At 43.7% G+C, this 13,868-nt stretch overlaps 1 protein-coding gene across 2 annotated transcripts in view; it reads right to left on the reverse strand.

The window, feature by feature from the left end:
• st13 (ST13 Hsp70 interacting protein) overlaps positions 1-13,868 on the reverse strand; it is a 55,875-nt gene that overhangs the window by 13,609 nt on the left and 28,398 nt on the right. For both annotated transcript variants that reach the window (XM_084328182.1, XM_084328181.1), the window contains exons 7-8: positions 1,480-1,564; positions 817-927 (exon numbers count right to left, since the gene is read on the reverse strand). In XM_084328182.1, the coding sequence (XP_084184308.1) occupies positions 817-927; positions 1,480-1,564 (196 nt within the window). The remainder of the gene's footprint in view (positions 1-816; positions 928-1,479; positions 1,565-13,868) is intronic.

Genomic DNA, 13,868 nt, shown 5'->3' on the forward strand with positions numbered 1-13,868 from the left:
CATGCAGTCCTTTCTGCTGCTGTGCATATTTGACCACAGACACCATATTTGACCACAGACAGTCATCTCTTAACCTTCAGGGGGACATCATCTCTGAACCTTCAGGGGGACATCATCTCTTAACCTTCAGGGGGACATCATCTCTTAACCCTCAGGGGGACATCATCTCTTAACCCTCAGGGGGACATCATCTCTTAACCCTCAGGGGGACATCATCTCTGAACCTTCAGGGGGACATCATCTCTGAACCTTCAGGGGGACATCATCTCTTAACCTTCAGGGGGACATCATCTCTTAACCCTCAGGGGGACATCATCTCTTAACCTTCAGGGGGACATCATCTCTTAACCTTCAGGGGGACACCTTCAGGGGGACATCATCTCTTAACCCTCAGGGGGACATCATCTCTTAACCCTCAGGGGGACATCATCTCTTAACCCTCAGGGGGACATCATCTCTTAACCCTCAGGGGGACATCATCTCTTAACCCTCAGGGGGACATCATCTCTTAACCCTCAGGGGGACATCATCTCTTAACCCTCAGGGGGACATCATCTCTTAACCCTCAGGGGGACATCATCTCTTAACCCTCAGGGGGACATCATCTCTGAACCTTCAGGGGGACATCATCTCTTAACCCTCAGGGGGACATCATCTCTTAACCCTCAGGGGGACATCTTCTTTTAAGTGTTTTCTCAACGCTCAATCGCCAGTAGCCATTGTTGCATCATTATAAGAACAAGAACTAAATTCCCCCTCACCTGGAAGGGTTAAGCTGCATTTTGATTGCGTTAAGAAATTCATATTGAAACGTACTTGTGAGCTTTCCCCCTCCACTTATACGGCTGTGCAGAGTCTGGGTTGATGGCGATTGCTCTGTCGCAGTCCCTTATGGCTGCGTTGGGTTTCTGCATCCGGATGTAGACACTGATATAAACACAAAAAGTTATTTTAACATTCACCTCTTAAGTGTTGACTCAATGTAACAACTCACTAAAGATATCATAATGTAACAACTCACTACAGATATCATAATGTAACAACTCACTACAGTACAGATATAATGTAACAACTCACTACAGTCCAGATATAATGTAACTCACTACAGATATCATAATGTAACAACTCACTACAGATATCATAATACAACAACTCACTACAGATATGTAACAACTCACTACAGTACAGATATAATGTAACAACTCACTACAGTCCAGATATAATGTAACTCACTACAGATATCATAATGTAACAACTCACTACAGATATCATAATACAACAACTCACTACATGTATCATAATGACAACTCACTACAGATATCATAAAGTAACAACTCACACTATCATAATGTAACACAAGTAAAACTGAAGAGCCCAAAGGGTAAGATCTTGCATTTCCATCATGACTCACTTTCCAGATCAACCAAGAGAATGATGTTAATATTACAACTGTAAATATGATCCAGCACCATAACACACCTTGCCCTCTTTGCATACAGGATGGCTGAAGTTGGGTTGAGCTTGATGGCATCAGTGAAGAGGTCCAGGGCTTTCTGTAATTCACCTACACGGGATGGCAGAGAAGACATCTTAAGACAGTCTCGTGCGTGTAAGATCCACATGATTAGAATCATGTTTAATTATAATCATTTAATAATTTTTCAATTTGCCAATCTAAATCACTACTTCTCATATTATATTCATTCGTTTATGTGATGCTAAATTATGCGTGGATGTTCTCATCGTTGCAGCATATATATATATATGATGTAGAGCCCAGTGTTTGATACATCCTGTGACAAAAGCAAATTCCACTGGCTTTGGTCATGTTGCTATTAAAAAAGGGGTACTTCACTGAAAATAAATGCCAATTTATTTTCACACATGTCTCAACTCTACATTTAGTCATTTAGCTGTCGCTTTTATCCAAAGAGACTTACAAGTTCTGTACGACAAGTCATCAGGAATCAGCTTAGCTGAGTAACAATGTTCATCAAAGTGTGGAGTGCTACAGTGTGACTTAATCCTCTTTACCCTGTTGGGGGGCATAGGGCGTCCACCAGAGCTCTCCATCTCACTCTCTTCTGGGCCAGGGCCTTTGCTTCTTGCCAGCTCACTCTGATGTTCTTTAGGTCTTGGAGTGTGGAACGTCTCCAGGCGTTTCTCGGCCTACCGGCTTTCCTCTTCCCCTGCGGGTGGTAGTCCAAGGCCTGTCTAGTGATATTGTTTGAGTCCTTCCTAAGGGTATGCCCTATCCAGTTCCACTTTCTCCTTTTGATGGTGGTAGCTATGCTGTCCTGGTTGGCTATTCTGCACAGCTCTTCATTTGTGGTTTTGATGGGCCACCACAGCTTGAGGATGTAGCGCAGGCATTTGTTGACAAACACCTGGATCTTGCTTGCGAGGCCCTCGGTAGTCTTCACGTTTCAGAGCAGGACAGTCTTCACATTGGTATTGAAGATCCGTAGCTTGGTGTTGTTGGAGAGTTGCTTGGACAACCAGGTTGGCCAGAGTATCCTGAATGCTACTTGTGCTTTGCTGATGCGTGCCATTATGTCCCCGTCTGCTCCTCCATCCCTGCTGATGTTACTCCCTAGGTAGGTGAAGTGCTCCACGTCGTCTATCCTCAGTGTGATTGGATCATGGGTTGTTGGATTTAACCTCATGGTCTTGGTTTTTCCAGTGTTGATCTTGAGTCCAGGCTGGTCACCGTTAGTCTGTAACCTATCTGTCTTCTGTTACATGCGTGTGTGGCTTTCAGAGACTAGTGCAAGGTCGTCTGGGAAATACAGGTCCTCAAGCTGGGTAAACAAGGTCCACTGGATTCCTGTCCCGTTGATTTTCAGTTCTTCTTCTCATGATCCAGTCAATGGCAATGAGGAAAATCAAAGGAGAAAGAAGACAACCCTGCCAAAGGTGTCAGGCAAAGGTGTCTGACAGTTTGCCCTTGCAGATCACCCGGCCATTGAAATCCTGATGCATGTTCTTTATTAGGTTGATGATCCTAGAGGGTAGGCCATAGTGACCTAGGAGTTTCCAAAGCACTTCCCTATCTAGGCTTTTCAAAGTCTACAAAATTCATGTACAGGGAGTTTTGCCACTCACTGCTCGATGATAATTCTTAAAGTAGCAATATGGTCTGTGCATGACTTATCCTTCCTAAAACCTGCTTGCTCTTTCCTCAACTGACCGTCTAAGGCTGCTTGTATCCTATCTAAGATAATCCTACAAAGAACCTTGCTAGGGCGGCTACGTGGCGTAGTGGGCAAGGCGCTCGCCACAAAATGCTGGAGACGCTGGGCTCGTCAGTTCGAGCCCAGCGCTCCACATTTGCTTTCAGTTTAGCTGGTCGTCCGTACTAATACACATTGGCCGTATTAGGGGGTGGGAAACTGATGGGTGGGGATCGGGCGTTGTGGACAGCGACTCCTACAGGTCGGTTGGTGCGCCTGCGCAGTAGAATCAGGAAGTGTCGGGGGCAGCGTGAGCCTCCCACGCGTTACTCCTCGCCACAGAGATCGAGCTGCGCAGGTGAAAAGATGCGACTGCTGTTACCTCAAGTACCGGAGGGGACTTGTGCTATGTATGACTTAGTCCACATTGCAGCCGGCTTGTGGGAGGCAAGAAACGGCGTCCGTGACAGGGGGGGGTTGAATTGGATGATACAAAATTGGAATGGGAGAAAAAGTGGACAAAAAAAAAAAAGAACCTTGCTAGGGACGGACAGGAGCATTATGCCTCTCCAGTTGTTGCATTCACGGAGGCTTCCTCTTTTTGGAATGGTGACCATTAAGCCCGTTTTCCATTCTATTGGGATTACCTCTGTATCCCAGATCTTGTTGAGGAGGTGGTATAGAACCTCTGGTCGCTTTTGGATCAGCTTTCAGAATATCAGGGGGATGTTGTCAACTCCTGGGCCCTCATTTATCAATGCTGCGTACGCACAGATATGTGCGTAAACCGTGTGTACGATCATTTCTAAGCAAAGTGTGGGATTTATCAACATGAACGTGTGCGTATATATACGCACAGCTCAGACCGTGCATACCTGTCACCAAGCGGTAGAATAGGAAAACTGCAGACGGACGGAATACGCTTTCATGCATTCGTTTCAACACAGACGTCCTCGGTATGACCCGTAATTAATTATAGGCAATTGTAAAATAGCGACAGTAGTGTAATTATTGTCAAACCCTATAAATAGCATTTGGAATAGGTATTTTGCAACATTGTGTGCACTACGCGGGGAGCTGTTTTCAGGGCAGTCCATTTGCCGAGAGAACATAATATTAATAGAGTCCGCTGCCGCTACCCGAGACACATTCTCCTTGATTTGTACCACAATTTGGGACCCAAATTAGAGTGTGGAACAAAACGCATAAATTCCATCCTGTGCACATTCAAGTCCTCTCCACCCTCGGGTGTTGGTCCATCGTGATATTGGAGATGGATCGAGCAATAGACTGTACCACCCATGTAGCCGTCAAAGCTCTATCACAAATTCAGTTATGTGAATAGAAAGGGATTCCACGCAGTCAATGTTTCTTTGTATAATATGGTATAAATTATTATTGTGTAAATTAGGTTGTACGCCGACCATCAAGTAATACTTGTTTAGTTTAGGAATAGGGGGCAGGTAACTATAAGAATTATTCTTCTTCCTGCTCCTTTTGGCCATGGTATGGTATTTATGATTTTGTATGAAAACTATGATTGTATTGCTTCCATGTGGCAAATAAAACTCTGAATCTGAATGTACATGCAGACTCTGACCAACCCGACGCAACAGGAGCGCAATTATAACAAGCTCACGTGCGGACAAGAGCCATTTAGAGCGCATTTGGCCTGCAGGGGGGGGGGGTCAGACGCAGAACACCCACCGCCAAACACGATTAAATATTGTTTAAAATAAAATGCTAAATACTATTATTCTGTGCGTCATGTTTACAAATAAGATTGTTCACAACGGGAAATGCTGTATACGTTCAATTTGTTGGTTAGACCTCTGTGATCAATCTTGCTCAGTGAAGTTTCTCATAGTTCGCTTAGTCCCTTATTTCACATTCCATGGGGGTGTTTCATTACCATATATGGTTAATTATGGGCGGTTCTGTATGCAAATGGTTACAATCGTGCACAAGCATAGACGGTAAGAACAATTGGTATTTATCAACACGGAGTGTGGGTACGACCTGTGCACGCACGGTTGATAAATCCCGATTTTTCAGTGCGTAGATACATTATAAATTCTGTGCATAGGAACGAAAATAGAACACTTTCTACGCATTATTGATAAATGAGGGCCCTGGTGCTTTTCCAGCCTTCATCTTTTTGATGGCTCTGGTTATTTCATCCTTAGATATCCTCCCACAGTTGACCTTCAATGTTTCTGATGGTACACTGCTGATCTCTGGTGTTATTTCTGGGAGAGGTCTATTTAGGAGTTCCTGGAAATGTTCCCTCCAGCGGTCCAGCTGTTGGGCTTCCTGTGTGATGAGTTGTCCCTGTTTATTCTTCACTGGTCAACTAATGGTTGCTCTTCCCCGCTAGTTGTCTTGTGATTCTGTAAAGATCTTTCATGTTCCTCCATCTGGCTGCTACTCCTGCCTCACACGCTACGTTGTCAACATATCTTCTCTTGTCCCTTCTTCACTACCCTGCTCTTTTGTTGGTATTCTTGCCTCCATTTTTCTCTCTTTGTCATATCTGGTTCCCTATTGCACTTGTTTTTAAGGTTCTTCCTTTCCTCTATGTCTTGCCAGGTGTATTTTTGCATATATTGTATTTTTCACTTGTTGTGCCATACATGTCATATTGTGTTGAGGTCTGGGGGAATGTTTATAAAACAAATATAGATCATATTATTAAACTACAGAAAAGAGCTATTAGAATAATAAACAAAGCTAGTTACCTTGAATCGACAAATCCATTATTCATAAAGTCCTGCACATTAAAATGTGTAGATATGGTGTACATTTGCCCCCTCCGATAGACCACTGGCGCAAGGTACAATCGATGGTATCTAAGTTTATCTGGAATAACAAACGCTCGAGAATCAAAAGAGCTACTACTCAACGTAGGAAACAAGATGGGGGCCTCGCAATCCCTGATTTTAAGCTTTATTTCTGGTCCTTTTCACTGAGACCTCTGATGTGCTGGCTAGACCCTGTAGATGATGTTTCTTGGCGCTCCTTAGAAGCGGCGGCGGTCTCACCGCTAAGATTGCAGGATGTGGTGTACTCCACTGTCTCTATTTCGAAATGCCGGCTGAGGTATGGACCGATCATAACTCACGTGATCGAAACGTGGCGTAATGTACAGAAGTCGTGTGGGGTTAAATGCCCATGGCACCTGGACTCTCCAATTTTTAATAACCAGCAACTACTTGTGGGGCACAAGCCGGTTAATATTCCTCAATGGCAGAGGAGGGGAGTTCATACTCTGGAGGATATTTATGATAAGAACGGCCTCCGTGCGTTTCAGGACTTAAGAGAATTTTATGATCTTCCCGGCGAGTCCTTCTTTCTTTACCTTCAACTAAGGTCAGCGCTGAGGGCGCATGGCGTGCCGTGGGCTCAAGCTTTGCACCCACCCCCCTTCCTCAGGCTCATAGTGGACAGGTCGACCTCCAGAGGGTTTGTTTCAGACTTTTATACGCTCTTAATTCAATCCACGTATAAAAATGTATCATTGGATACAATCTGGCGTGTGGATATCCCGGAGTTGGACCCCGAGTTTGACTGGGATGATGTTTGGGCAAATGTGGCATTGTCTTCCCGCAACCCCAATCACCAGCAAATTAATTTTAATTATATTCATAGGACCCATCTTACACCTAGGAGGCTATTTGCTATGGGACTGATAAGACTCTCGGTGCACTTTGTGCTCTCAAAAGGCCACTGGCACTTATATGCATATGTACTGGGATTGCCCACCAGTGGCCCGCTTCTGGAGGTCAATAACGGACAAACTTTCAGATCTGTGTGGCTTAACTATCCCATTCACAGCTGTTACGCTACTCCTGAACGATATAACAACACTACCAGCGTCTGTACAACTGAAAAGGGTTGTCCTAGCGGGCGTCACAGCGGCGAAGAAGCGAATAGCAATGAGATGGAAGGAGCCGGAGAAGCTCACAGTGATTAACTGGTCCCTAACACTGTTGGATGTGATTTATCTTGAGATATCCACGGCGCGGGTGATTGGGGTAGGGCAGGCTGGGATTGACCTGTGGTTCTCAGCAGCTGAGAAGGTCAGGACCGCCGTGTGCGGCTGAGCGGGGTTGGGGTGCTTGTGCGGGGGAGTCCAGCGGTCTCATGGGAGGGGGAGGAGGAAATGTCTCGTCTGTCTTGTCTTTTGTCATGTCTTGAATTTAACTGGGGATTTTATTGGGGGGCAGCTATATTAGCCATTTGGTCATTTATTAGATAGCCCCCCTTGAAACCTTGAAACTTAAAAAGGTTGAACTCTATTTTCTTTTCTTTTTGTCTTTATAATTTATAAATCGTTATTCTGTATTATTATTGTTTTTGTTATTTTCCGGTGAAGTTCTGTGTATTATGATTGTGGTTAATGTGTTGTCTTGTTTCATGTGATTAATAATAAAGAAAATTTGATAAAAAAAATATATATATATATGGTGTACATAAAAAAGAGTAAAAGCCTACCAGTTTGTATTCAATGTCTCTTTCAACCAAGAGAAGGAAATTATAATTTAAGAGGGTTATGTATTTTTAAAACATGTAAAAAAGATAAGAACTACGGTAATGTAAAAGCTAGACCCGTTTCAATTTTGAGAGTTAAATTATGGAATAGCCTTAGTGACGGGTTGAAGTTGTGTACTTCTCAGGGGAGACTTAAAAAAAAGCCTTAAAAGGATAAAATAATTCAGGAGTAGTTTTGAGTAAAAAAAAACATTTGTTTTTTCTTTCAATTGTTTTTATCTTGCAGCATATTTTAAGTTTCTCTTTCTTGTATTAAAATATATTTCGTTTTTAAGAATTTGTAAGGGATAGGCAAACATAAGCATGTGCTTCATTCAGCCTATTCCTTTTTTTCAGTCGTTGATTTTGGATTTTGTGTGAGCTTGCCTTGAATATGTAATATTTGTGATTAAAAATATATACATATTTTTTTTTGTAAGTCCACACGAGTGCGTTTGATTTTCTGCAAACAAGACCGAAAAATAAACATCATTCATTCATTCAGGTGTCATCTGCAATCCAGTCTTTTCCTTCACCTTTCCTATTCTCGAAGTCAACTTCCTGTCTGGGGGAAACATTCACCCCGGGTACATTGTGTACTCTTCATTTAGTGCAGAAAACGGATCAGAAAAGCGGCAAATTAAACACAATCAAGGGTAATTTGTCAGTGCATCACAATGCCAAAAGAGCTGCCGTGTTACGTTTTGTACTAATAACTAAATAAAAGGGGACTTCAAGATGGCGACCGTGCAGTAGACAACTCGCACCACATGCTCCCGGTGATAATTGACTAAACTATCTGAAAACACGGCTTCCCGAATACCCCCCGAGAAAAGCGAAGGGGAAAACAGTTTCAAGACTACTATATTGAGAAAATGAAATGGAAAACTCTTGAGTCGGAAGGAAAAGGCGATGGAGAGTCGGAGATAAATAGGCGCTCCACTAGGCACAGACAGACCCATGTACCGGAGGCTTTGGGTCTAGGAGCGATTAGCAAGAAGCTAACGGCGGTAGACACCAGGACACAGATGGCTAGTAGGGCTGAAATAAGCGCTGGCAAAGAGGTACGCAAGGAAGAGAGAGCAGCGGGTGTAGAGACTGGAGAGGGAAAGACTGCTATGACAATGGAAAACATGCGCTCGCTATTGAGAGAGCTCTTGTCAGAAGAAGCCGAGAAGAGAAACCAACAAACAATGGAGGCCATGCGCGCACTGTTGAAGGAAGAAGCGGAAAGGAGGAACCTGCAGTTAATGGGGGAATTTGCACGGTTGGAGGAAAAGCTGGAGAAACAAAACGAAACTTTATTGGCAAGTTGGGAAAGAAAGATAAAAGACAGGGTGGATGGAAAGATGGAGGCATGTGAAGCTACCGTGGCTAACCTAGAAATGAGGATGAAGGAACAGGAGAGACGATACACGGAAAGAGAGGCCTCTTTGGATAGCAGAGCTACGGAGGGTCGTTGGGAGAGGGAGTGCCAGAGGCTCCGAACTGACAGTAAGGAGATGGGAGAGAATATGGAAAATATGATCAACTATGCTAAACGGAAGAATCTGAGAGTGATCGGCATACCAGAGGAACAAGACCCGAAAGGACAGAGAGGAACAATGACAGAATACTACTGAAAGATACTCGGGGGGGCTAGCGGGGGTAGGAGTCTTCACTAAAAATCCCAGGCTGGAAGCGGCATACAGAGGGGCTCCTGCGAGAAGGAAAAAGAGGCGAAAACGGAACCGGGAGGAGGCCACTCATAGGGGTATTCTCCAACCAACGGGACAAAGAAGCCATGTTAGACATCGCAAAAAAGAAGCGAGTTTTGGCACACGAAGGATTACAAGTGAGGATATACCAAGACCTCGCCCCGTCCCTGGTCAAGAAGCGGGAGGAATACAGGGAAGTGAGAGACTACTGCTTTCAGGGGAAAGGACAGACGGGCTTTGTGAGAGGAACCATTCTGAAGGTGATGTGGGAAGGAAGAACTACTTTGTGTGATACTCCGGAACAAGCACGACGAGCCTGTGGTATGACGGTAAGGACAGACCCAACGCGACTGAGACAGACACTTGCGGGGCAAGGACCAGAAGAGGAGCAACAGGAGAGACCGCCACAGGTGGATGACGCGGGTAGCTAAGAATGGTATATAGAAGGGAGGGGAGGGGGGGGGGAAGGGAAATAATCTATCAAATCTGGCAATTTCAATGGTTCAATATATAGGCTGTACAGGTACGGAGACACTATGGATTGTAATTTCTGATTGAAGTCTCTAGGAGACATACCCCCATTCTTGAAATGCAAAGGGAAAAGGCTTGTATATGTATGGCAGGCCCCCCTTCTTGCCGGATAATTGATATGAATATAAGATATATATAGGGGCTTTATGTAGGAATAAGAGGTTCAAGGACCCAACTTAAAAGTGGGAAGGGGGGGGGGAGGGGAGAATGGTATATTCTATGGAAAAGGGTAATTTCTATTTTTCAATACGTTGAATGAGCAGTTATAGTTAAGTAGTTATAGTTAGTTAAGGGCACTACGGAGAGACCGAGGGCCAAACATAGACAGAAGGAGGAGTGGTTAGCTAGGAATGGGGAAGGAAGGGAAAATGTATATTTCATAAAGGCACTGCAATTTTTGGTTTAGATAGGGGAAACTAATAGAGGGAGAAAAATGTATAGGGTATAAGGTCTGGTGACCTCTACCGTTCAGTATAGGTACTGGACACACACAGACAGGTAAACAGGATAGTTATATAGGGACACTGCGGAGAGGTCAAGGACCCAGCATAGGCGTGAGGAGGAGTGGATAGTTAGGATTTTGGGAGGAAGGGGAAGGGTATTATGGGTATAATACATAAAGGTGCAGCAAGTTCTGATTTAACTCTACAAAAGATACCCCACTTCTTAAAGGGTATAGCTTAGAGGTTTTGGTAGGTCATATCCCCTTTCTTAACAGGTATTGGATATGGTCGATGCCCGGTTGGTGGCGGATTTGGTTTTGTTTCAATGGTTTTGTTTTAAGGTGATAGAGATCCAGGAGTTTAGAGGCTGAAATAGAGGGTTACGAGAGGAGGAAGGGGGGGGGGGGGGGGGGGGAGAGTAGGGATACAGGATCAAGTTGAAGATAGTTTAGTCAAGTTAGACTTTAAAATAGCAGAAATGAGAAAAAGGGAGCATGTGGTTAGAGCATACTAGGAGGTAAGAGCGGCAGGAAAGTGAGAAAGGCAGGTAAGATGCATCCCGTCAAAAGGAAGCAGGAAAGGACCTGTAGGAAGTCGGACACACAGCACTGGGGAAGATCTCAAGAGGGTCGAGAATAGATGGAAGGGACAGGTATACTCGGCGCCATTCAACTCACAAGCTAGAGGAGTAATGATACTAATAGACAAGTCGATCCGGCCGGGAGGGAGATTTATAATATTAAGCGGTACTATAGTCTCCACGCAGGTGAACCTAGTAAATATATATGGACCAAACAATGATGACCCGCTGTTTTTTTTTCAAGAACTGTTTATGAAAATGGCAACTCTCACAGGCCAGTTCATCATGGGGGGAGACTTTAACTGCGTGAGGAGGCCGGAAATAGATAAATCAGGGGGAGTGGATACCTCCCACGGAAGAACAAGGAAAGTGATAGATGCGTTTATGAGAGACCTCGACTTGGTTGAGATATGGAGAAAACTAAACCCAGGCAAGAGGGAATATTCGTGCGCTTCAAAATTACTAAGTAGGCCATCGTTCTCTAGAATAGACTATTTTTTTGTTTCGACAAGCTTGATATCTAAATTTACAGGAAGTGAATATGACAGTAGATTACTGTCTGACCATTCTCCGATGACGTGAACTAGGAACATGCCGGAAATAGCAAAGGCACCACCTAGATTCAGACTCCAAACCAAGTGGCTCAACAACCCGAAATGTATGACTTTTATAGATGAAAAAATAGACATACTTCTCCATAAATACAGACCAGACGAGTGCAACGATGAGATGGGAGGCATTTAAGGCGTATATAAGGGGAGAGATAAGCTATACTAAACATAAATCTAAGGAACACTATAAGCAAATGGAGGACATAGAAGACGAAGTGGAAGAACAGGGGAGAAGACCCAGCAAAACAGAGAGAACTACGGGTATTAAAGGGGAACTATTTTACTATTTCTTTCACTATTTGGGCACTTTTACACAATTCCTGTGAGTCTATGGAACACCTCTGTAATATATATATTTTTTTTATTCATTGTTTTGTATTTCTAATCAAGTCCTCAAAAACAGCATTTTTCTACCTCAAGATCTTAAGCCGTTTTGAGCCTGGGCTCCAACCACAATGGTAATGGTTCTGGTTCGCCTGAACATTAACATGCAGCGGTGTCTCTCTGACATCACAAATCGCGCACATTTTCAAATGACTCAGTTCAGTGAGGGTGAATATTGTGAGAGGAGAATTGGAAGAATGCGCCAATATGAGAATTTTGAGACATAGATCATATTAATATAAGTTCACATAGCTAGGAAACAATGCTAAACAATGAAAAAGGCCATTTATAAGATAGTTCCCCTTTAAAGGCCCAGTACAAGCATCTATCCACTACAAAGATAACATCAAACAGGGTTTTTGTAGTGATAAAGAAATACGCAAAAAATTTAATCTCACCAAGTCCACATGGCTTTTTCACAAACAGTTAGAGCTATGTTTGAAGTCTCACGGTGTTCCATTAGACAGACCAATTGAACACCACAGATACCACAAATTCTTCTACGCAAGAGAGACATCGAGAGGTTTTGTTTCAGAATTTTATCATCAATTACTAACGTCCTCGTATGAAACCCTCCAACTTGACTCTGTCTGGAGGAGGGATATACCAGACCTGGAAAATGACTTTGATTGGCAAGGAGCCTGGGCAAATGTCCGACTTACATCAAGGAACCCGGATCATCAACAAATCAATCTTAACTATATTCACAGGACATACTTGACTCCTATAAGACTGTGCCGAATGGGGGGCGGCTAGGTGGTGTAGTGGGCAAGGCACTCGCCACCAGTGTGGAGACGCTAGGATTCGCGTGTTCGAATCCAGCTCTCCACATTGTTTTAGCTGGTCGTCCGCAGTAATACACATTGGCCGTATTACGGGGAGGGAAAACTGAAGGGTGGGGATCGAACGTTGTGAACAAGCGACTCCTACAAGTCGGTTGGTGCGCCTGCGCAGTAGAAGCAGGAAGTGTCGGGGGCAGCGTGAGCCTCCCACGCGTTACTCCTCGACACAGAGATCGAGCTGCGCAGGTGAAAAGATGCGACTGCTGTTACCTCAAGTACCGGAGGGGACTTGTGCTATGTATGACTTAGTCCACATTGCAGCCGGCTTGTGGGAGGCAAGAAACAGCGTTCGTGACAGGGAAGGGTTGAATTGGATGATACGAAATTGGGATGGGAGAAAATATAGAAAAATGGGAGAAAAAGTGGATAAAAAAAAAAAAAGACTGTGCCGAGATTCCAAATGCACCCAATGTGCAAATGGGGACGAAGGGACATTTATGCACATGTATTGGGACTGCTCACCAGTTAAGGCATTCTGGAAAGATGTGACCCAACAAATATCAAAACTCGTATCTTGGAATATACCTGTACACCCCTCGGTATTATTATTGAATGATGTTTTTGAGTTTGCAGTGAATCCACAGCTAAAGAGATTGGTTTTATCGGGTATCACAGTAGCCAAAAAGCTGATCGCATCACGCTGGTTTCAACCGGAAAAAATGTGCCGTAAAGTTTGGTTTCTTACATATCTCGATGTAATTTACCATGAAATATCTACAGCAAGAATTCTGGGTCTCAATGAATCCAAAATGTCAATGTGGTTAGAAGTGGTGGAGAGAATAAAAGCTAGCTTATAATGGTAGTGTCTGGTTAGGTGCGAGGGATAGTGGAGGTACTTCTCAAGGTGGGGTCCGGGAGGGGGGGGTTCGAGCTGAGCATATGTGTGTAGGTTTTTTTAGATAACAGGTATTAGGGGTATATCGTTAGGGGTATATCTTATATAAGACAACTAACTCAAATGTGATCTCATTGGATGTGCCCTGACAATTAATGCTTGTATATCTTATCGTGTGTTGTCATGTTTGTTTATATGTTTGTTTAAAAAATAATAAAAAAATAAAATACAAAAAAAAAAAC

Source organism: Notolepis coatsorum (assembly GCF_963971535.1).
Source record: "Notolepis coatsorum genome assembly, chromosome: 14".
In the NCBI taxonomy this organism is placed as follows: domain Eukaryota; kingdom Metazoa; phylum Chordata; class Actinopteri; order Aulopiformes; family Paralepididae; genus Notolepis; species Notolepis coatsorum.